The sequence below is a fragment of the Barbus barbus genome, assembly GCF_936440315.1.
Source record: "Barbus barbus genome assembly, chromosome: 44".
NCBI classification, from domain to species: domain Eukaryota; kingdom Metazoa; phylum Chordata; class Actinopteri; order Cypriniformes; family Cyprinidae; genus Barbus; species Barbus barbus.
This window is the reverse complement of record NC_136722.1, coordinates 24,821,448-24,847,318: the sequence shown is the minus strand read 5'-3', so window position 1 is coordinate 24,847,318 and position 25,871 is coordinate 24,821,448. Positions and strand designations below refer to the sequence as shown.

Genomic DNA, 25,871 nt, shown 5'->3' with positions numbered 1-25,871 from the left:
TGTTTTAAAAAATAAAATGCAAACAGCTTTTAGTTGGATGCGATGAGTGAATGAACAAACAAGTAAATAAATAAGTAAATAAGTAAAGTGAGTAAATAAATAAATGTATGGCTCAAAAATAAAATGTAAATGGACAGACGGATGGACGAATGAATGAATGAATGTTCAACCAGACAGCACAAAAAAAACATTGACTGAATACAAATCAAAGCTGTTTAGATTTTTTGTTGTCTGAACATCTAAACAGATTTAAGAAGTGCTAAATCAATCAAAACAGATTTGAGACGGATGTTTAAAATAAATAAATAAAGTGAAGTAAAAAAAAAATTTTTTTTTTTTGCTGCCTTTAACAAAGTCATCGAACAGAAATGAGGGCCAGCAGCGCCCAGTGCCAACATACAGCCTGACCTACATGTATGTACAGTCTCTTGGCTGACCTACATGATGGGTTATGTAGCATAAGGCTCGAAGCGACTGATGAAAAACACCAAACACAGATTCAAACGGACAGCAGAATCATAAATAAACGCAGCAGTTGAGTTTGCTGAAGCATGCAGACTTTAATTACACTACAAGATTGTCTTCTAGTAACTGATGTTAGGAATGAGATCCTAAAGCAGCAGTAGCAGGATATAAAAAGAGCAGGTGGAAGTTTAGAGCAGCGGAGGAAGACATTTATCAACGTCACAGAAGAAACACACAGGTGGTCAAAAAGAGATGAAGTCGGGAAGCTGTGAGAACGTAAAGCCAACAACCATCTACCCAGATGCTATTTTTAGCGCATCACCCCTCCTCCTAAGAGCCAATATTGTTTCCTTGGTAGCCCTGCTTCCTTAGGTCTCCCAAGCAACTGCCTCCCGTTGCCATGGCAACATGAGCCTTGTCACCGTGCGCGACTCTGAAGAACGCCGGTGTCCAAAAACACAGCGCGAGTGAGTAAGGTCGAGTTATGTTGAGTGGGATTATGGGAATTATGGGAAAAGCCAGATGACTAGTGTTATTTCACCATCACTGATATACTATTAGAGTTTTTGTTAATATTTTGAATTAGTTTTCAAACAATTTTCCTGTTTTCATTGGAATTTTAGATCAAGTTGTAGTTTTTCTGTTGTGTTTGTAATTTTCATTCATTTTAGTTTTGTCAATGTCTATACAGTAATTAATTTAAATTTTTTAGTTATAGTTATTTTATTACTTCAATATAAACTAAACAAAAATACCAAAAATGTTTTTTTTTTAGAATCATTGATATACTATTATATATTTTGAATAGTTTTCATTGTAATTTTAGTTAAAGTTTTAGTTTTTTACTGTGCTTTTGAAATTTTTATTAGTTTTTTTTAATATTTATATAGTTTTTAAGTTTTAGTTTTTAATATGAGCTATTTCATTAGTTCAACTTCAACTGAACGGAATTGAAAAGTGCTGCTTTCAGAATCTCTGATGTACTATTATACATTTGTAATATTTTTATTTACATTTTCTGTTCTTTTTCATTTTAAAGTTTAAGTATTTTTGTCATTTGTACTAAGTTTTATACATCTATATAGTTTATTTTATTAAGTTTTAGTTTATTTAGTACTGTATTGACCCGAATATAAGACGACCCAGTTTGGTCCATCAGGCTAACATGTTAGTCACGACTCACGCCGCTGTAAGCTTTTCTTTTTCTTGTGTTTTCACTCGCGATCTTTACAACACATTACATATTTCATGGCACACTCGTTTTATGCGTATTTGGCGCCACCTAATGTTGAAGGTGTATTATTGACATGTCAAAGTCAAGACCCTGAATATAAGACGATCGCGTTTTTTCAGCTGCATTTCCAAGAAAAAAAACATTGTCTAATATTCGGGTCAATACGGTATTAGTTATTTTGATACTTCAACTTACACTAAAAAATGAGAAAAGTTGCTTTTAGAATGACTGATATACTATTATCAGCAGCCATATCACCCTGTAGCCCAAGACTGGTTGCCTACTGAAGCTAAGCAGGGTTGAGCCTGGTCAGTACCTGGATGGGAGACCTCTTGGGAAAACTAGGTTGCTGCTGGAAGAGGTGTTAGTGAGGCCAGCAGGGGGTGCTCACCCTGCGGTCTGGGTGGGTCCTAGCGCCCCAGTATAGTGATGGGGACACTATACTGTAAAAAGCACCGTCCATCGGATGAGACGTTAAACCGAGGTCCTGACTCTCTGTGGTCATAAAAAATCCCAGGATGTCCTTCGAAAAAGAGTAGGGTTGTAACCCCGGCATCCTGGCCAAATTTGCCCATTGGCCTCTGACCATCATGGTCTCCTAACCATCCCCATATCTACTGATTGGCTTCATCACTGTCTCCTCTCCACCAATAAGCTGGTGTGTGGTGGGCGTTCTGGCGCACTATGGCTGCCGTCGCATCATCCAGGTGGATGCTGCACATTGGTGGTGGACGAGGAGATACCCCCCTTACTATGTAAAGCGCTTTGAGTGCCTAGAAAAGCGCTATATAAATGTAACGAATTATTATTATTATTATTTTATTATATTTCTTGTAAATATTTTGAATTAGATTTGATTACATTTAATAATTTTGTTCTGTGTCATTTTTTATAGCTTTATTTTTTTTTATTTGATTTAATTATTTTTTTTAACCCTGCTGAGGACCAGCCCAAAACCAGCTTTATTCCAGCTGTAAATTCTTCCCTAGTCAATTTCATCACTAAAAGTGACAAAACGTGTCTTGCCCGAAGCACTAAGCACTATAACGGCTTCCCAATCAAAAGTTTGAGACATAAATAGGCTCTTTTGGTTCAGTCAGATCAATTCTGTCACCAGCTCTGAGACTCTGCCACGGGCTTTACAATCCAGTCAAGCAAACACAAATCAAGAGAGCTGCTCTTTCTCTGTCCCTGACAGCCGTGATGTTAACTTCGCACCGTGTGTTGAATGCTCTGATGTTCAATACTTTGTCTGAAGGCGAGACAGATCAATTCAATTGCAGTCTTTTACACAACATTTTTCAGCATCAACCAAAGCATCGCTCAACCTGAGCTGTCGAATCGTTCAATGCTGCTATTTATATTCTGAAAAGAAACTCCAGTAAGCATCAATCTTCATTACTACTGAGAGAAACTCAAGTGCTACGATCTTCCACTAAAATGTAGTGTGCTGCCTACCTAGAGACTATTAAATACACATTTCATGCGCCAAAGAGGAGGTACACTAATGTTCAATAGTTTGGGTTTTTTAAATGTTTTTGAAAGAAATTTCTTCTGCTCACCAAGGCTGCAATAATTTGATAAAAATACAGTAAAGAAAGTAAAATTGTGAAATAATATTCCAATTTAAAATAAACATTTTCTATGTGAATATCTGTTAAACTGTAATTTATTTCTGTGATCTGCAGCTGTATTTTCAGCATCATTACTCCAGTCTTCAGTGTCACATGATCTTCAGAAATCATTCTAATATGCTGATTTACTGCTCAACAAACATTTCTGATGATTATCAGTGTTGAACACAGTTGTGCTGCACAATATTTTTGTGGAAACAGTGATACTTTTCATTTTTCAGGATTTTTTAATGAATAGAAAGTTCAAAAGAACAGCATTTATTTGAAAAGGAAATCTTTTGCAACATTATAAATGCCTTTACTGTTACTTTTCATCAATTTAATGCGTCCTTGCTGAATAAAATTTCTTAAAAAAAAAAAAAAAAACCTAAAATCAAATTTAGACATACAATCCCAGAATGCATTACAACCACTCAAACATCTCAGAGAGAGAAATATAGATTATAAAAACTTAAAATGCATTCAATACCAAAAAAGTACAAGTTAAAAAAATCTAAAGATTTAAAACAAACAATTTTGATACAACATAGATGCTAAAAATGCACTAGATTGAAGCTTTAAAAGCAGATAAACTCTGTATTCAATCTTATTTTAACTCAATATGTGTTTCTGGAAGTAATTACAACAGAAACAGCAAAAAATAAAGGACAAAAACGAATATATCACTACATAAACAGCAGACTAACAGGTAGTATAATAGTATTTCATTGAACTGATGGCGTTCAGATCTGCTGAGATGTTTAATGTGAGCTGGGAATACGTTTTTTTTAATGTTTAGATCTAAATCGTTCAGACTGCAGGCGAGTCTCCTGCATCGATGAGCAGACGCTAATTATTCTGTGGATCGCAGCCTGTTCGCTTTTCTCCTACCGCCTACCGAAGCTACAGCAACTGTTGCAGAAACCGGCCCCGGGCTGCCTTATTTACATATGTGCATAATTAAAATAATTTGTGAAAATACAGAAGAATATTATCAGTGATGCTGAGCACACACTACAACATCTTATGACAAAAAGACTCGAATTGAAAAAGTCACATGGCAGCCGCACTTACGGCCACTTTCTCAGCATCTGTCCTTGTTACCATGGAAACATCAGCATCTTTTCAGTCGCCGTGGAAACAGACAGACTCCACGCCCTCCCTGGAGGCAGTCTATGCTTACAACAGTCGATGCGTTGACCTTTACGGCTCCATCGTTCTGCTGCTCTCAAACGCTCTGATTATTAGGACCTTTGACCGTCTGACTCCATCTGAATCCAGTGACGCACTAACACAGAACAACAATGTTCATTTCATCGTGGTAAAATAAAACTTAGCAATGCCGCTAGATACTAATTCATACACACTTGAAAACTGTAAAAACACTATTTTTATTTATTAAGGATGCATTAAATTGATCAAAAGTGACATTGAAGACTTTTACAATGTTTTACAACTTTTACAGTGTTCAAAGATTTATATTTTGAATAAATAATGTTCTTTTTAACTTTCAATTTATCTGTGAATCCTGAAAAATAAAAGTATCACCGTTTCCACAAAATATTGTGCAACACAACTGTTTTTAACTTTGATAATAATCAGAAATGTTTCTTGAGCAGTAAATCAGTATATTAGAATGATTTCTGAAAGATCATGTGACACTGAAGACTGGAGAAATGATGCTGAAAATTCAGCTTTTATTATAGAAATAAATTACATTTTAACAGATATTCACATAGAAAACTGTTATTTTAAATTCTAATAATATTACAAATTTTTTGATCAAATAAATGCAGCCTTGGTGAACAGAAGAGACTTCTTTTGAACGGTAGCGAATATTGTATATGTGCATCAATTAATTCAGTTTCAGCTGCTAGTTCAGGTCTGCAATGATCAACCAGTCAGTAGCCAGTGCCAAAATCTACAGATCATCTAGTGCTACATTATTACTTTTTCCTGACAGCTGAGTCACAAAAATGATGCAGTGAAAAATATTCTGTCCTTCACCACAATCACACTGCATCATAACACCATCAACAACAACAACAAAAAAAAGGCATGTGCTGGAGACCAGGGATCTTTCGCACTGCATCGCTGTCAAACCTCGACTCAAGAGGGAGTTTTGCTGCCAAGAGGCTGGTGGGCCTGTACGCCTGTCTTTCCCTGTCTTCAGTAGGGTTTACTTATGTAAGATCCTCCCTGTTGGAGTCCTGTGCTGACACTCACAACCTCACGAAACCTCTGGCCTCTAAAAATACACCTCACATCTGCTTCCAGACACTAGCACTCAAATCAACAGGCCTGTTTCAGTGCTATTACTATGTATGACACAGATATGGAATAAAAGAAAACACACAACCTTGCATTACAAACAAACAAACAAACAAACAAACCAAACAGGTAGATGGAGTACAACCAAATTTCATGTTTTTCACTGCATTTGAACTCTAATGCAATATTTAATATTTGCCACATTTGGTGCTTTTTCCTCTCTTTTAGAGAAGGATACTGAAAATCAGACATTAAAGGAGAAAAATGTTGCAGTAAACACTAAATGGATTTTTCTGACAGCCCATTTCTAAATTACCAACTAAAAAACACTCATGCAACAAACTCAAAGCAATGCAACAAACAAAGTATACTGTATGATGCATAAGACATTTGCATGACGCATATGCACATAAAAAAATAAATAAAACACAAACACTTTAGACCTCAAGCAATTCTGACTAGAATTCATCTTTCAATAAAAAAAGAGCAATGAAAAACTGTGAACTGGGTAAATGAAAATAAACGGAACACCTCACTTGAGAATTATCTGATAACAACAGTTGTATGTGAACAGCAATTCAATGTGCTGTAATCAGGTCAGTGTGAGTAAAGAGCTGTTAAAGTCAGTTATATTGAAGCCCATTATTTAGATGGAGCCAAAACGAAAAAATAAGCATTCTTATTGTGTTGTTAGTTTTTAAGCATGCAAAACATAGCAAAAATTTTATGTTTAAATGACACAATAAAATAGGATAACCTACAATGTCATTGCATTTTATAGAGATTCATTTAGGTTTTTAAATAGCATCTAAAACATCCCATCACAAGCGTCTGTCTGAACAAAAGCAGCTGAGTCACTCTGAGCGTCTCTCTGTGTGTGTGTTAACATTCCTCCATTCATAACAACACATGCTACTCAAAGCCACAATCAACATCTCTGGCCGTCACCACCGGCTCGCAGATTCACAAGAGCACAACCACACAAAAGACATCACAAAGCAAAACAATCAGCGGCATTCAGAGATGCTCACAGGATGTACTCTCTCAAATCTTACTTTGAAAAGTCCTCAACAAAAACATTAGAGATGTGCATCCTTGAAACATGCTATCGATGGATATTGGGTATTTGTAGAGGACTGCACATTTATATACAGTACATTAAAGTATTTATCATATTATTTGAAATTAAATTAAATAAAAATTATTTGTTGAAAAACTTCCATGAAATATGTAACTGAAATAAATTTCAAGTTCAAGTACTAAAATTAAAGCTAATTAGGAATGTATAATAAATAGATATATAAAAATATGAAAAAATAACTAATGACTAACAAAAATGACAAATGCACAAAATTACTAAAATGTTAACTAAAATTAGTCATTCACAATACACTGATCACAAGAAAGATGATCCATATGGTGTAAACCATAAGTGTATTTTCTAGAACTGCTGAAGACTTCTGTTCAGTCACTTTTTTACTAAAACATTTACCGCAGTAACAAACACCAAATGGGGTATTACTGCAGGCAACACAACATGGATTAACAGAATTCACTCTAATGTGATATTTTATACTGAGCTAACACAGTTTCCTTATTCTCATCTCATGAGCTCATAGTACCCACACACACTTTACAGTACACTGTCATTAATTTGCATGTTGGGAAGTCTGACACCGAACGCTGATGTCCTGTCTCCCGGAGTGTATAAGTAGCTCCCTCAGTGACAGAGTCCCTCCCCACTGGAGAAAGAGCCGAAAATTACAGAGAACTAAAAGAGACAGCTGTGTCAGATGTGCTCAGACACACACACACACACTCTCTCTCTCTCTCTAATACACAGAACCAGCAAGCAGACATTCTCAGATACTACACTGCCTTTCTTCAGTTGCGTAGCTTACGTTGTTACATGAAACAGCATTTGCAGACCAATTTATTTCCACAATGTCATGCATTTCAAAGTGAAGCACACTTTTTTTATTTAAAACAATGGTGAAGTGCCAATAGGAACTGAATAGCACAAAAAAGTACTCAAAGTAAACAGTCAATTTTTAATTTCATGTTGACTTCAATAGCTTGAAACTAAACATCCTGCCATTTTACGTTACATTTTTACAGATGGCACTCGTAAAAATTCTCGTAAAACTCTTGCATCACCAACACTCTCAACCACTCAAATTCAAATCGCCAAATGTTACAATCAAATAATGACCTTTAGTTGCTTTGAAGCCATAAATTACTGTTGGGTGTCTGCTAATGATATCACATACAGTATATCTAGTCATGAGACTACTACAGCAATAAATGGGAAGTATAGGAAGTTATGAATGAAAGGTAGATGTTACACAATCATAAAGAGAAAGCAATAACTAAACAAATGCTGACTTACCTAATTGGCGAGTTGCAACAGATGATGTCGGGGAACATAGAAGAGAAAAAAGAAAGTAAAAATATCACTTACAACTGTATTGTACTTTGTGTACATTCATGAGGTGACAAGGGTGGCTCTTATTCACTCTAAAAGTGCTAGAAGAGAAATATGAAGGGGTGGTGGGAAACCGAGAGAGAAGAGTGCCACCGTTAGGTGCCACCAGTGCTAGTATAAGAAACAAATCACAACAGCAGAGATGCAAAATTGTGAGGGAACAACAACGCCTCCTCGACAAACTGCAAACCAAAGCGTTTGGATTAGTAGAGTACACCCTGGATCACAAGATTAATGGGGAGGAAGGGGGAGTCTTGCTTGTTTACACAGTTGGTAATTCATTGTGGAAGAAACACCCAAGCAAAACCAAGCCAGCTCGCTTTGAGCGAACCCTGACCCTTGCTTCCAGCTGACGGGTGATGTGTTAGTTATTGCGGTGCACAGTTTAAATCACTCAAGCCCAGGCTTGGAATCCACTCAGCCATGCATTATGTGGATCCACTTCCCAAAATTCCACAACAAACCTTCCAAAGTGACGAGCGCTCCTGCTTTGAGCTCCCGAGGTTCTGCAAAACTAGGGAAGAACGGCGGAGCGGTCGGATTTAGACCGGAATTCTGGGGAGATGCCAACTTTGCTTCAGGGGAGGTTGGACTCATTGATGAGGATGAGCCAAGCTTCTTGCCTTGTTTGGATTTGGGTTCCTTTGGGGCTTTGCTCTTTGGCGAAGGCAGAGGTACAGGAACCGCGGTCTCAAAGGCAACACCTTCAAGATCAAAGGGTTGACTGTGGTTATTAAGAGACCACGCAGGTCCAGATGGAGAAAACGGCGGTGCCGAGATCAGTGCTTCCATTGGTGGTACAAAACAAGTGCTTCCAGGGGTGGACGCTTGGGGTTCCTTTAGTGGTGAATCTTGGGTGGTGTAGGTGTGATCTTTTCCAAAGATTGCTTCCTCAAGGGTCGCACCAGGAGAGACGAAAGGCTGAGTGTCGCTGAGGTTGCAAGCAAGAGAATCTTCAGTTTCCATGAGGATATCTTTGAATCCGGATGACATGGACAAGGGGTGCTGGGGGGATAAATCGGGGGCTCGACCGGGAGACTTAGGAGAAGACATTGCAGGTTCAAGATGTGTTGAGGACGGCGGGGAAGTGGCTGTGAGGGATAGAAGATCTTGGGTAAGAGACATAGGAATGAGACTCTCATCGGTGAAGTCCTCAGAAAGCGACACAAGTCCGCTGTCAACTTCAAGGGGTGACAGGGAGAAATCAGTTGAGAACTCCTGCAGCATGCAAGCCGAAGCAGGGATGAAGGGCTCTGCATGGATCGCCCATTCCTCAGGAATCTTCTTACGGCTTTTTGGCTTCTTGACTCTCCCACCAAAGTGGCCTCCGTCTTCCCAGCCTCCATCTCGGTCCCGTTCCTTGTGGGGGGACGGCTGATGGGGGCTGTCGGATAAAGCACTTTCGCTCTGCAGATCCGTGGGGAAGTCGTACACCTCGTCCCTGGGTCTCCGCTTTTTCTTCTTCTTTTCCTTCTTACGGTCAGATCCTTCACCTTCTCTTTCCTCTGCATCTCCCGCCCCGCTATCTCTCGGGGACCACTGAGGGTCAGCCATGCCATGTGGGCTGCTCTCTACTAGAGGACCGGCATGGCGACTGATAACGGTGGAAACGCTGGGCGTGAAGGGCAGGTCAGATGGTATGCCGGCCTCATCGAACCAGCGGTCGCCAAAGACACCTCGTATGCAAAGAAGAATTGAAATTAGAGCAGCACTAACTCCCTTTTATGCTCTCTCACACATTCGCTAACTTAATCAATCACCCCATTTGATAAATCTTACAATCTGCAAAGATCAAAATCAAACACTTTTGAACATATTTTAAGATGTTAACCAATATGTGCATGTAACACAAGATAAGAGGACAGTAAAAGCATGCATTATTTTTTAGTTTTAGAAATGGATATTTGCAGCCATGGATGCTCATTGGGCAATATTTCAATTATACTGCAATACACAATATAGTAAAAAGTATTACATGAAACACCTTGTAAATGTTTCATTTCTACACTAAAGCAGTTAGTTTAGAGATTTACTTGATAAGACTTATTGCATTTCTCAAAACTAAGTATGAGAAAAGAAATGAGGGGGTTAAATGACATTTTAAGAGTAAAGACGACAAACCGTAACTGAATAAAAATCTTGAGGCATGTAAACAATACTAAAACAAACCTTCATGTACTGCAAAAAAATTCCATTCTTCATAGGTACTTCGTTTAAAGTGGCAATTAAAAATGTACATTTAACAAGAATAATCTATTTCTTCTTAGATATTAGGACCTTCATAGAATGCATCTTGAATATGGATGTATTTTGTCTTACTGCACAGGCAGAGTTTTTGTTTTAAGTCAAAAAAGTCAAAATGACAGAACATTCATTTAAGATTCAGTCTATGATTCAGTCTTTTGTTTTTTTTTCTTTCCCACTGGAAAACAACTTAAAAAGAGACAATGAAAGTCATTGTCTCTTTTACATTTCTGCAGAAGATTTGCATGAAGCAGACTGGGCAACTGAGGTCAAGCATAATTCATTTGTGTACAAGGTCTAGTCTGTTCTATCAGAAGTAACGAGCAGATGATTTGTGGGGTTTGAATTTGCACAGTAATACAGGACGATGTTTTGTATAGTAAATGGCAAGCCTGACTGACCCACATATCTTTGTCCTGGAACAGGGAATGTTCCCAGAACTTTGACTAACATTATGGTGAGTTTCTCTTAAAGTTATGATCAAACGTTCAAGTAACATTTATAGAACTTTCATCCAGTTATCTGGTATTTCATAATGTTCTTGAAACTAGCACAAAAACGTTATTTTTACATTGTTCATTTAACATTTTTTCTGAAATATTTTCATTGGACATGTAACGTTTTTTAAATGTTGCTACTTGTTTAAAAAAAGTTCATAAAAGTAACATTTCCAAATCTTAAAACAGAATGTTTCCTTAAAGTTCGCATTACCAAAATAGATTTTTAAAACATGAATGTTTTAAACATGCAGAGATCATGTAGAAATAACGTTTTGATAACTGAAAGGGAACATTAGCAAAATGGTCTTAGAATATTTTTTTTAGCTGGGATAGTCTGCAACATGAAGTGTGTTGTTAAAATCCGTCGACAATCTGTCCTGATATGACACGCTCAGATAAATCACACATACGGATCTGTGCTCTTCAGACTAATAGGGGTGAACCTGTGAGAGTGCAATGCATTATGGGACACACTCCATCTGTGACTGTTAAAGGGATAGTTCACCCAAAAAAGAAAGTCCTGTCATCATTTACTCACCTTCAAGTTGTTCCAAACCTGTATGAGTTCTTTTTCGTTCTGTTGAACACAAAAGAAGGTATTTTAAAGAATGTTGGTAACCGAACAGATGGTAGCCATTGACTTCCAAAGTTTGGAATAAAATACAATGGAAGTCAATGGCTACCGTCAATTGTTTGATTACCAACATTCTTCAAAATAAAGAAACTCATACATGTAAAATATTACTTTTGCTAGTGTAAGTACGCTTATGATGTAAACACCTTATTTCCATCTGGGTGATTTAATGATTAGGCACTTGATAACTGACTCATGCATGAGTTAATATGACTCTACAGGTCTGACCCTCCATCTGTTAGGTGTTTAACACACTGTTTGCACATCAACAACTAGCCCTGAGCATCAAACCAGGCAGAATATGGTTCTTGAGCTTAATATAGACCAGCGGAATGACTCTGGGTCTCAGCTGCACTGTACTATCCCCAAACGGCTGTGAAGCCCTAAAGGCCCCTGGGATACCAGAATGGATGGATTTGACTAGTTTTGACAACTGATAATGTAACTAGCACTCGTTACAGTGCCTACCAGTGGACAGCCTTAGCTTTTATTACTGATAGATTAGATATATGCTCCACAGGGGCTCCTGTAGGAATCCCATAATCCCTGATACAAAACACATGTGAAGTACATAAGCGAAATGCACTACATATTAAGGGGATGAACAGTATTTAAAGACGATTACATGCAATGAGACTTTCCTGCTTTATAGAAAGACAAATTCTGAGACCATAATGCACATGAAATGTATATAATATTGACATACACTCAACATCAAGGTGTTAATGCAGATCTCTGTTCTCTACCTGCAGATGTGTCCCGTGGGCTCTTGGGTGTCGTGGCTGAGAGGGGTTCAGCTGGTATTTCGGGGGCTTCGGTGGTGGCCTGAGCAGCTGGCGGCTCCTGCGCTTCGGCCAAACCAGACGGTCTTTCTGTCTGGAAAGGAGCAGGACCTGTGATCACCGCCGACATTACGCTGGGCTGAGAGAAACCTACAGGTTCAGAGAAATTCAGAAACAAGTCAAATACATGACATATTTACTTCATTATACCATGTATTTTATTATTATTATTAAGTATTAGTAATAATACAATAGTTCATTAATAACATTATTTGTTAAAATGAAGTAAAAATTATTTATGAAGTATTAATAAATAAATAAATAACTATGAATATGAAGATTCCACAGTATTTACTTGGCAACCTACTTGACAAACATACTAAGAAACAATGTCACAATGTAAAAAATTGAAATTCTTAATAAGGCTTTAAATAAAACATATTTTTCTCTCTTTGTTTTGATACTGGAGTGAAATACGATCCAGACATGGATCACATCGCTGATGCAGCTGTAACATCTGTATCTATGATATATGCATGTATCGGTCATACACGTTTATCAGATTGGACACATGTATGTTTCTGTATGACGTGAGGTTTGACAGAAAGCGAGTGGGTCTGTAACAGGTGGTGAAATGAATCCAACGTCAGACACGAGCCACGCCGCATCTGAGCTGAATTCTGATGTGAGGGTGACTCATCACCTCCCAAGAGCCCCTTCAAACCAGCACCATCATCAGCTATTGTCTTTCCAGAGAGACACAGGCCTGTTCATTTACCCTGCTAATGAATTCACACTCATTATCATTACTAGCATTACTACTAATGTGGCCCATTCGAGTGCAGAATAAAGCTCCAGGTTACATCAAATCAAGTCTTTATTTATCAGAACTCAACCACAGATGTAGTTTTTGTCTGTGACTTTCAACATGATGTTGCCACACTATGACTTAAAGTTTCCCCAACATCTATAACCATTATAACTACCGCAGATAGATGTGTATCGCATTCAAAACAGGAATCACAGGAGGAGAAGATGTGAGATCTGCATTAAATGAGGTCAGGGGTAATTAGAGGTGGTGTTTTGCTGGACACACAATTTTAGCAAACCTAATTAATGGCCGGAGAAAGATTTAACAAGATGACACTGAACAAATAAAAGTGTATAATTAACGAGTGGTCCGGCCTCAAGCAGCAGGCACTGGAAATCAGCTAAATCACATTAGAATAATGATTTTCAAAGCTCTCTCTCGCTAATATATATATATATATATATATATATATATATACACACCCCAAAATTAAATTACTAAAGATGCAGTCAAAAGTATTATGTAATTTTATTTATTTATTTTTAGTTTATAGTATTTTATATTATATATTGTATTTTATTGTAATATTTTAAACTGTGATATTTTATATTATCTATTGCAGTACTTCATATTTAAATATATTCATATATATTCATACATATGTATATATACACATATATATATATATATATATATACACACACATACATATATATATATATATATATATATATATATATAAATCTTTTTTTTTCATATGTATTTTTTTATTTTATTAATAAAAAAAATCAAGTTAATTAAATTTAAATTAAAGTATAAACACTACCAGTCACAAGTCTGGAACAACTAAGAGTCTCTTATGCACAGGCTTCATTTATTTGATCAAAAATACAGTAAAAGCAGATATACTGTGAAATATTTAAATTTCAAATCACTGATTTGTATTTGAATATATTGTATTCATGGATCGTGCTGTGATTGAGAGATATATATATATATAGTAGTAGCAGTAATTTTATAGTACAATAATATCATTAACAAACTAATAATACACATTATTAATAATTGTCATTATAAGTCATAATTAGCAGTAATACAGTAGTTGGATTTATTAATTATTATGATTATTAATTTGTTATTAAAATAAAAATATTTATAATTTTACACAATAAAATTTAATGCATTTATATAATAATGATAATAATAACAGCAATAATAAATTACCATTACTGTAAATATTACTGCTAAAACTATCACTACTACAGCTAAATTAATAAAAAATATTTATAAAATATTTAATAATAAATTAAAGATTTAGAAGATTCTACAGTATAATAACAAAATGTATTAAATAAATTATTGAATATTATTATTATTATTGAAAACAAATATAATTTATGCAACAATTCACCACCTTCAATAAAACACTGGTAAATTGCAAACTATAATTTGGGCTGGAATGGCGGCAGAGATCAGGTGATTTAGGTTTTGAACTCTCTTTATGACGTGAGGTCACCTGTGAACGCTGCCATCGGGCTGCTGTCCATCATCTGCGGAGGGCTGGACTGTAAGCTCCACTGATCAGGAAAACCAGACACTGAGTCTAGAGAGAGACGGAGAGAGCAGAAAAACAACAGGGCGTGACGAACGAGTGCGAAGATGCTGCGCTGCATCTCAATGAGAGAAGAAAAGTGACGAGTGCTTTACAGAGACAGACCCGCCACAAGCTGCCGGTTATTACTAGTGAAAGGAAACAAGCAGATGTAAATGTTCATGTGTCATTTATCAACTGCAAAACAACCTTAAATAATGAGTCAGTATTTGTGCTCCTGTGATTCACCTGCTGGTCCAGAAAACTCCCCAAAAATCCCACAGAATCACATTGAAGCAGCACCAGAAGCCACTCTCTAGGCAGGAAGAAAACACCGAGCATCCCATCCTATCATCATGTCAACTAGTTTCAAAATATAATTTTAGTTAGAAATTATCTCAGTTTCCATGCACAGTCTGTTCACTGTTAATCTGATGCATATTGCACACTAAACCAGAAAACTCTTTCTCCATCTGGCTGATTTTAGCGGATTGGCTGACTTTACACAACTTCTGGGAGTAACAACAAAGTCATACTACAGATACAGTGAACACTTCTGAGGAAGAAAGTCTTATATCATCAAATCTTCTAAAGATGCCTAGAATTCAGTTTTAGGCTCTTAACAGCAGATAAACTGGAAATTCAATAGCAAAAATGTTTTTGAGTTATGTTTGTGAAGTAACGTATGTATTACTATGTTAATTTACCAAAAAAATTTAACTAAACCCATGAAAGAAATAAAGAAAGAGACCTTCTTTAATAAGAACTTAAGAACTTTTTATTTTAGCTAGTTACCAAGACATCTCTTTTTTTTCTCTCACTAAAACAACAAAAAACAAAACTTAAAAAATGAAGTGAAAACAGAAAATCTAAAAATGTACATTTAAATAAATAAATAAAACCTCATTTAAATTACTGAGAAAAATATACATCAATTATACTAAAATAACACACGACATAAAAACAAAGCAAACTAACGCTGGCCATTGATCAGATCAGCCAGACAGTCTCTTCTGTGTCTAAGTGGGCAGTTCTTGACTACAATAATCTGCATTGTGGACTCAATCTTACAGTGCACGTCACAACTCCGGTAAAGCTTTATTTTCTACGTAAAGCAGAGACTGAACTCACCTGATAGTAAGTCTGTCCCAAACGTCTGCTGCTCAGTCTGAAGAGGCGGCTCTTTCTGTGGGATCAGCAGGTTCACGGTGCCTGTAAAACAGACATGAAATCATCTTTCCGCTCTGATAACAGACTATAATCCATGCCTTCAACTCACCTGCCCCGTGTCAAACACACAGCACACTATTTCCATGCATACTCAAGTGAACACACAGTTAAAGCGCAGCGCTCGAGCGGCTCGGGCCCGAGACGCGTCTCTGACTGGCACGCTGTGAACTCATGGTCCCGTCTGGGTGGGGAACCTCCTGACTCAATCCTGATCCGAAGTGGCGGTTCTGGATGCGACCGCCTCCCACAAACCCCCTCCAGTGCCTCCTCAGACAGGCCGGCAGCTCAGAGCGGCTGACGCTGAAAAGACTCGACAGGACCAAAGCCAAAGTCGAACCCAAACAGAGCAGCGTTTGGTCCGGACCTCCGGGTCAGAGACGGGTTCAACTTGGTTTACCCGTGGTCTGTGCTCTTGAGCCAAAATCAAGGCAAATCTCACCCACAGACCTTACAGGCCAAATAAACGAGGCAATGTATCTGTACACAGAATCAGATGGACAGCTTCTTTGCAAAAGGGAAAATGCATCCAAAAATAATCATTAACTGAGACTTAAGTTCCTTTAGTTTAATGGAAAACATGAAATTTAGCTGATTTTCAGTTTTGTCTTCACAAAGCAGCTCCAAAAAAAAACACAACAAAATGACCATTAATATAGTCAATATGTCTCATGTCCTATAGTCCTAGTCCATCTGCAGATGGCATTTTATTAAATTTAACCTGATATTAACTGAAATACTGAAAAAGTGAAACTGAAAAGTTTGGGGTCAGTAAGAATTTATTTATTGAAACATTTCTATGAAGCAAGGCTGCATTAAATTGATCAAAATGGTCAGTAAAGACATTTATAATGTCACAATATATTTCTATTTCAAATAAATGCTGTTCTTTTGAATTTTATTTTCATCTGTGCATCCTGAAAAATTAAATTTTCCACGGTTTCCACAAAATGTTTTGGGAGCACAACTGTTTTCAACATTGATAATAATCAGAAATCAGTATATTAGAATGATTTCTGAAGATCATGTGACACTGAAGACTGGAGTAATGATGATGAAAATACAGCTTTGATCACAGAAATAAATTACATTTTAACAGATATTCACATAGAAAATAATTATTTTAAATTGCAATAATATGTTAAAGTTTTTACTGTATTTTTGATCAAATAAATGCAGCCTTGGTGAGCAGAAGAGACTTCTTTCAGGAACATTTATGCAACATTACAGTATGCAACACATATGCAGCATTATTGATGCCAAAAACATTCCTGATTTGCACACAATGCCCAATCGGGGATGAGATGTGCTGGAAAGAGATGCGTGCTGTATATTCAGAAGAAAACAACTAATCCAGCTATGAGCAGCATCATCCTGTCAGCTCTGGTTTATAAAAACTAACCCTGTCGTTTCTGTTGAGCCGGACGAGCCTTTAGCCATGTCTGCTCTCAGATCGCATCAGGAACGCTTTTCATTCATCGGCTCATAACATTCATATAAACTGCTCATCTTAAACTAGATGTTGTACAGAGAAGTGACGACTGTGCCCGTTAGTGAAGATGTGTTTTGGTAGGTTATGGTGAGTTATGACCCGTCACCAATCTGTCCGCAGGCATTAGTGATGAGGCATGCTGGTAAATCAACAACTGGCGGGGTGTGGAAGCTGTACACAATCCAGAATGAGACGTGAGAGAGTAGAAGAGGGAAAGATGCAAAAAAAAAATCATGGCCGTCTAGCCCAAAACTGTCACGTCCCGTTTAGTTCCCCTCGTTGATGGAGGCTACTTAACTTTGAGGAGTGCAGTTAACTAACCGCTCACTTATTAACATCAACAGGGTCAGCGGTTATTAGCAATGGCTTTTTTCCTTATTTTTAACTTAATGTCTATGGACAGCATCTCTATGCATGATATTGATCACCACAGAGTGTAACTGACACGGCTCAGTGTTTACAATAATGCACTTTTAATAGAAGCTCAACAGGGCAACAGGGATATGAATTATTTCGTAGTTATTTTTGCCATTTTAAGACTTCCATTATACATTTATTTAATTTTATTTTGAAATTATTCAAATTATTATCCATGATAATAAACAGCATGTGGGCCATAGACAACAGGTTGAAAAATATCCCAGAACATTATTTATTAATTAATTAATTAGTTTTTTTTGTACTTATTTACTATAAATAATAATAAGAAAAGCCATTTGGTAATTAAAAATCATTAAATACTCGTAAAAAAACTACACACTAATATATTTATTTTTTATTTATATATTCAAATATAATAGCAATAACAATTATTATTATCATTATTTATTTATTATTATTATTATTATGTATTAACATTTTATAGATTAATAAAATAATTTTAAAAGTCATCAACAGCAGTATTTATCATTATTATTAAAAAATAAATAAAATAAATGTAAATATATTAGTATTTGATAGTATTTTTCATTAACAACAGAATTTATTATTGCTATTATTATTATTATTATTATTATAATAATAAAAAACTGAGACATGAAGATAAACAATATTACTGGTTGTGTCCTCAGAACGCTGAATGATTTAGCCCTTTTGTGTGATATAAATCTGAAATTGTTTCTATTATTTTTCTTATTTGTGTGTTTGCTTATTTTTGATGTCCTTTCCCAGAGTTTGAACCTTCAGTCTTACCTTCACCCCCAGTATCTCTCGGAGATATTTTTGTGGACAGCGATTCTGTTTCTTTTTCCGTTTCGGTGTCTGTGTGCCTCCAAACCTCCCATGGGCCGCACAGACCCTGTCTATTTTTACGACTTTGCCAATGAGGACGCAGGCGGCGCGCTAAAATGTTGGCCGGGCAAACGATCCGCATCTCATGATACATTTGCCAGAGGAAGCAGAGCAATGACACGTTGTCTGGGTCACCTCATGGCTGACTTTCTATCCACGTCTGCCACCGGATCGTATTTATATCGCTCTCATCACCTGCAGACAAATGCTTCAAACGGCTTACAGTGCTGAGAAATGATTTAATACTGTGATAAATGTGTCATTCAGTAGGACTGTGGCCACCAATCTGGACATGATTCAGACAGAACAGGGTTATTTATGATTATTAAAAAACTGCTACGTATCTCTGTGTGACCCTTAATAGAAATGTGCAAAACTAGTCAAAGGATTACATTCAACAAACATCAGGCTAAACAATCACATTTAATTTCACAAGACTATTAGAGTTTGCACAAAAAGATGAAGATACAGATTATGCATAATTGCTCACAGCAGGCTGACAAGAATTGCCTCGAGAATTATTGTTGAGATCAAGACAAAGAAAATGACGACAAGAAAGAAGCACAAGAATAACACAAATAAGATGATGATGAGGAAGAAGCAGCAGCAGCAGAAGAGGAGGAAGATGATGAGGAAGAAAAAAATGGAAGAAGAAGAGGGATAGGAAGATGATGATGATGATGATAAGGACAAATGACAAGGAAGATGAAGGATTACAAAAATAAAAACAAGATGATAAGGAATGCACATAAATGGAAGAGGACGACAATAAAAATAATGATGAGGAACAATAAGATGAAGAAAAGGAGGAAAATTAAAAAACAAAAACAAGATGAAAAGAAAAAAGAGGAACAAGATGAATAAAGTAGTAACAAGGAAGAAGAGGAAGAAGAGAAAGATAACAGAAACAAGACAAAGAGGATGAAGATGATGATGATAAAGACGTACATGACAAGGAAGAGGAAGATGAAGAATTACAAAAAATAACAAAATGTAAGGAAGGTGCAGAAGTGGAAAACAATGAGGAAGAGGAGGAATAACAACAAAAACAAGAAGAGAATGAGGAAGAATAAGATGAGGAAAAGGAGAAATACACTATGGAGAAGAGGAAGATGACAAAGGAAGAAGAGGATGAAGACGATGAGGAAGAACAATAAAACAAAAGAGGAAAAACAAAGAAAAAGAAAATGAGGAATAAAAAGAGGAAGAGGCAGAAGCAAATAATGATATGAGACAGAATGAGGAAGAATAACTACAACAAAAACAAGTTGACGATGAGGAGAAAGAAAATATATACCAAAAAACATGAACATGAGGAAGAGGAAGATAAGAGAAAGGCAAGAGGACAAAGAAGAAGAGGAAGAAATGAAGATCTCAAGACAGTAGATGAAACTCTAAACTCAAAAGAAAGGAAGGAGAAGGGAAAACCTGATTTCCATGATCTGCTCACTTGAATAATATTCAAAGAAACAGGTCTGGACTTGAACAGAGCGAGGTCTAGTGAGGACAGTAAACACGGTAAAGAGGAAGACGAGGAGTGAGTAAGTGTGTCATCAGTCTGACCCCGCAGACGCTCCGAGACGCTCCTCGTCTGCCCTCCACCGCAGGAGGCCCAAGAGCGCTGCTCCATTCATCTGCTTTACATTTATCCTCAGGATTAGAGCGCTTATGCAATGCTAACGGCTTAACAATGATCTCAAACACATCACAAATCTCCAAAAAAGCAGCGAAAAGCACCTCTGCAGACGGGGATTATGGGAAACAGCTCCTTCATCAGTGGAGGAACATCCTCAAAACTGACCTCAGTTCAGATTAGACTCAAGGAATGCTGAATTAAGAGCTGCGAGACGAGACGAGACGAGACGCTTTACTAATATATTACTGCAACTACTGAACCAGGATCAACAAACAGACAAAAACTCTTACCTACAGAAATCATACAACAACATATTTACATTAAACTGGTCATAACATTCATTTTTCACCATTTATTTTAGAGAATGACCAATTTTTGAGAAAAGAAATTCCACAATATTTCAACTTAATTGGTTATCAGCTCTCTGTAAAAAAAATAAAAATAATAATAATACAATTAATCAACAATATTTTGTATATATGAATAAAATAATATTTCTAATATATATTATTTATTATGCATACATTACAATTGCATATTACTAAAAAATACTAAAACTAATACTATATATATTAGAAAAATAAAATGCTATAATAGGCTATATTACACACACTACCTTTCAAAACTTTCAGGTCATTAAGATGTTTTTAGAAAATGCCAAATTTTTGATGAATGTTTGCAGTAAAATAATAATAATAATAATAGTAAAACAACAATAATAAAAAAAACATTATTCACATGTGTGTCTATAATACAATACCTTAATTTATATATATATATATATATATATATATATATATATATATATATATATAAAACATATACAAAAATAAATACCATTTTTGGGGGGGTTTGTTTTCGAAGAAGAAATTAATTTAATTCAAAAGTGAAAGTAAAGACATTTATAAATGTCTATAAAAAGATTTCTATTTTAAATAAATGCTGTTCTTTTGAATTTTCTATTCATCAAAGAAGCCTGAAAAATAAAATGCATCACAGTTTCCATGAAAATATCGGGCAGCACAACTGTTTTCAACATTGCTAATAATCAGAAATGTTTCATATTAGAATGATTTCTGAAGGATCATGTGACACTGAAGACTGGAGTAATGATGCTGAAAATAATAGCATTAGAGACTTTTTAAAACATATGTATACATATATATATATTATGCATAGAAATACACTGCAATACCTTGCTGTCAGCATTATGTTCTGCCGATAAAACACTGAAAACGTGCCTTTCTAAAACAAAATGTGTGATTGATCGTGCAGTGGGCACAGCTGGATGAGAGATGGACTCAGCAGAGGTTCCTGTCCTCTGGAGAATCAGGGACAACGGCTCCAGATCGAGCACATCTGCTGTGGGGCCGTCCAGCCCTAAAACAGACTCAAGTAGGCCAGGCTGACCCATATAGAGCTCCCGCAGGAGCCACCGCCGCATAGACGCCGCCCAAACACACGCTCCTCACTGGAGCTATGACCAAGAGAATAACTAACCAAAACTAAAGCTCAGGACAGCAGTGAGTCGACTTAAAATGACAGTTCACACAATTAACATTAACATTTCCTTCTTCTGTGAAACACAAAAGATGGTTTGGATTGGAAGATGCTGAGTGTCTTCATACAGTGAAAGTCAGTGGGGTCCGATGTTGTTTTGGGTGAACATCCCTTTAATACACAGCCATTTATCAATTTCCCCAAAAAGTCTAACATTGTGATAAAAAAAAAAAAAAATCAAAACACTGATAGCTGTTAACATGAACGTCACGACCAGCAATAAAACTAGTTCATCCAAAACATCTCCAAAATCAATGCTGCAACATATAACCAGATTTCCAAGTACAGGGACAGACAGTCAGATCCAGTCGATAAAAACTTTATTAACTGAGTGGACACTAGAAAAACCTACACGTACATCAGACGTAATACAGACTACAGCAGCCAGCATGTGTGTCAGTGGAGGAAGAGGAAACAGCAGTTTGAAGGCTCTCTTGGTTTCTGGTTGAACACTCAAGCTTAAATGAGATCTGCTTTAAATGCAATTTCAATCAATCCAACTCTAAAGAAGCAGCCTGTGATTTCTGTGCCATTTTCAGCACCAAACTAAGTTGCAAAATGTTTCAGCTGCATAGAAATATTATTAATATTTCATATACAATTAAAGACAAAGGGTAGATGGGGAAAAATTACATACGCACTCTTTTTTTTTTCTGCATTGTCCCCACCACCAACCCTTTTCTTTTATTATTATTCTTGTATGATTTTATTTACTTATTTTTGGTTTGGTACCACTAGTGTTGCTAAAATGACACACTTCATCTTTACTATAGCACTTTTGCAAGCCGAGACATCCTATGAATATAATGCATGAAATAAACTTATTTTGAGTTCTTAATAAAAGACCATGGAAGACAGTGTTTAGTGTAGGTTTCAGTAAGTTCATTAAAACTATGTAGAAGGAAAGAAAAACAGACGAATCAATCAGTCATTATAAACACATGCAGCTGAAAGAAACAGAGCTGCGTAAAGGAAAACAACACCTGAGTGCAGCATCAGGCCTGAAATAAACACAAACTACCTACCCAATCACAACAAAGGGCACAAACTTTAAGTTTAAACATCTGAATGACATTTTTAATTAATTTTGAGTTAATATTGTGTAAAATAAAGAACTAAATGTATTGAAAATATTTGGCTATGATGCTACCTGCTCTGTAGATATTAATATCATCTTTGTAACCCATGCATGCTTGCAGCGCACTGACCGAGTGATTGCATCTGTGTTTCTGGCCTTAGACAGACAGTCTGCTACGAGCGCTTATATAAACGCTGCTGAGACTGCGACAGGCTGCCAGTGTGTGTGTGTGTGTGTGTGTGTGTGTGTGTGTGTGATGAACTCTGGCAGCTGAGGTCTCAAAGTGAGCTTTAATATGGCCAGACAGGAGGACGGAGGGAAGTGTACATGTGCGTATGTTTGTGTGCACGATGCAATCAAATGCAGCAATGAAAACACAACAAGTCTCTTTGGGCGACTGCTGTATGACGATAAACAAAGCTGTGTGCATCAGAACTAATACAACATACTGATAGTGCATGTTTACAGGTAATCAAGTGATTATCACTAGTAATAAAGTCTCTCTAGGATATTTAGACAAGAACAGACTTAAAGTCAACATGAAACTACATTTTACTCCTACAATCTGATGCATTTTGGGGTGAAACAGGATATTCAGAATCAGCCAGTGTTATTTAACTTGGGGTACTATTATTGTTTTGTTTTTATGAATATTATCAGTTTATTCCATTTTTAGTCACTTGAAATTTTGTTCTTTTAGTAGATACGATTAAACCAAAATTAAAATATGAAATCTAGCAACTGGCTAAAATAATATTTAAAATATATACTTTTAAAATATTTAATTTAATGTTTTATAAAATACACATTACCTGAAATAAAATATTTAAAAAATAATAATTGCAACATTTTATTCTAGTAACAAAAATATTTTTGTATGGTTTTAGTTTACTGTAATATCCATCAGAACAGAATTTTGCAGTGGATTGTGGGAGATCTGCTCTCTATTTGATATTATGGCTATAAAGTTTATCACATTAACTAACATTAATTTACTGACACTTTAGCAGCCAATGACTAAACAAATAATTGAGGAATTGAGAGAAAAAAAATAGTGTGCTTTGATAAATTATTCACAATAAGAAATGTGCAAATTCCCATTTCATGTTGACTTTAACTGGTGAAATGTGTTTGTATGAGCAAGAAGAAAGGCCTGACAGTAGGCAGTAAACAGATCGAGTGTGTGTGTGTGTGGATCGAGGCGTGTGTGACCGCGGTCTGTCATCACTGGATATATCATCTCTCACTCTGAGCTACTGTTCCCTCAAAAGATCCCGTTTCCCCTGAGCCTACAGAGGGAATCCTCCGGTGGCGTGTGTTTGGAGCATCCCGAGGCCGCTGATGCTGCTGTACAGTGTTCCTGAGATGACTTTGCCGAAGAGGAAGAGGAAAATGTCTTTAAATGAGAGGCCGGAGTGTGTCTGACAACCAGACAGTGTTCCAAAACCTAGTGAGCCGCCTACATAGTCAGCATTTTAAGGTGCTTACAATGTGCATAGTGTGCTCCTGAAAAAAATGGCTGGTCTATAAAGTTAGGTGACATGATTTTGCTGCCTTTTAAGATACCTTATTAAATATGAATTGTAAGGCAGCATCGCGGACATGAAATCCCAAAATGCATTGCAATAAAATAGCAGGTGCAAGATAAATTCTAATTAAACCTTTAATTCAAAATGTACTATTTTTCTCAATTTATCAGTCCCATATGTTCGTGCTTTGAGTGTCATGTTATTAGAAATATGCATATTTTAGGCATAGAAAAATGTATATTTAACATTTTAACCAAAGTTTATTTCCCATGTGTTTGTTTTGAGTATCATATTATTAGAAAAAAATGCATATTTAACCCAATATTTTGTGTTAAAATTAGCCAGACATGTCGCAAGTAGGGTTAGGTATCGAGAACTGGTTCCTACTGTAGCTTTAATAAGAATGATGCTTATTTAATTCATACAGCTGTTTTTTGTGTTTTTTTTTTTTATTCAATTATTGAATGCTAATTGAAAGTTAAGAATTTGTGAAATCACTTGAATGTTAAATAAATGTTATTTAGTTAAATATCGAGTTGGCAGTAGTGATTTTAGCCTAAATGTGGCAGGAATAAAAGGTAGGCTAATTTTTGTAAATATTTGAATCTGATCCGAGATTAGATAAGAAACTGATTTAATATGCATAATCAAAATTGATAAATTGAAACAAAACTCACCCCTAGAAGCAATAGTTTAATAAAACTGAACATGTCCTGTGCGAACGGCCTCTTAAAAGGCAGCAAGCTATGTAGACAGCAGCTCACTAGGGTTTGGAATCAGGGTTTTCTCCGTCTCTCAACACATCACACGTCCTTAAGCAGGGTGGAAAGCTGAGGTTTTTGAAGGTGGTGTCAGGAAGGGGTTTTCCAGAAGGTTCAGCGGCATAAGCGAGAGGAGAAGAGGCATCGAGACGCAGCCGCAGCCACAAGCAGAAGATCTAGTCATCTGAAGCGAGACACAGGGCGGAAACACACGACGCAGGGCAGAAAGACACAGCAGACAGGAAGAGAACAACAGTGCTGGTTAGTACTTCACACCTGTCAATCAATCGGTCACATCAGCCTCGTCGCATGCAGCAAGCACGGCCCCGCCCACAAATATGCAAATAAATAAATGAAGACATGCTTAAAAATGTCTCTATTCCCTGGACATCTGCGTCGGCTGCAGCTCACAGATCTATATTCTCTGCCCTACTTACTTCCTGCAAGAACAGCAAAGAGAAACTTTCCATAATCATGATTAATGGAAATCCAGAGCTCATGCAGGAGATCCATCCAGCACAACAGCGCCATCTGAAGGACGCTCATCAAAACACATCATGCATTAATAAAGCAAACCTAGGTGTTGCTTTCAAGAACATTTGTGAACTTCTATTCTATATATCAATATCTCAAAATCAATAATGCACTTGAGGCATGCTATTTTATTG

General features: G+C 36.5%; 1 protein-coding gene across 2 annotated transcripts in view; it reads right to left on the bottom strand.

Annotated features, from left to right (window-relative positions):
* LOC306863436 (uncharacterized protein) overlaps positions 1 to 25,871 on the bottom strand; it is a 67,721-nt gene that overhangs the window by 21,831 nt on the left and 20,019 nt on the right. For both annotated transcript variants that reach the window (XM_079406763.1, XM_079406764.1), the window contains 5 exons: positions 15,762 to 15,842; positions 14,556 to 14,642; positions 12,193 to 12,378; positions 11,351 to 11,389; positions 8,533 to 9,744 (listed from right to left, as the gene is read on the bottom strand). In XM_079406763.1, the coding sequence (XP_079262889.1) occupies positions 8,533 to 9,744; positions 11,351 to 11,389; positions 12,193 to 12,378; positions 14,556 to 14,642; positions 15,762 to 15,842 (1,605 nt within the window). The remainder of the gene's footprint in view (positions 1 to 8,532; positions 9,745 to 11,350; positions 11,390 to 12,192; positions 12,379 to 14,555; positions 14,643 to 15,761; positions 15,843 to 25,871) is intronic.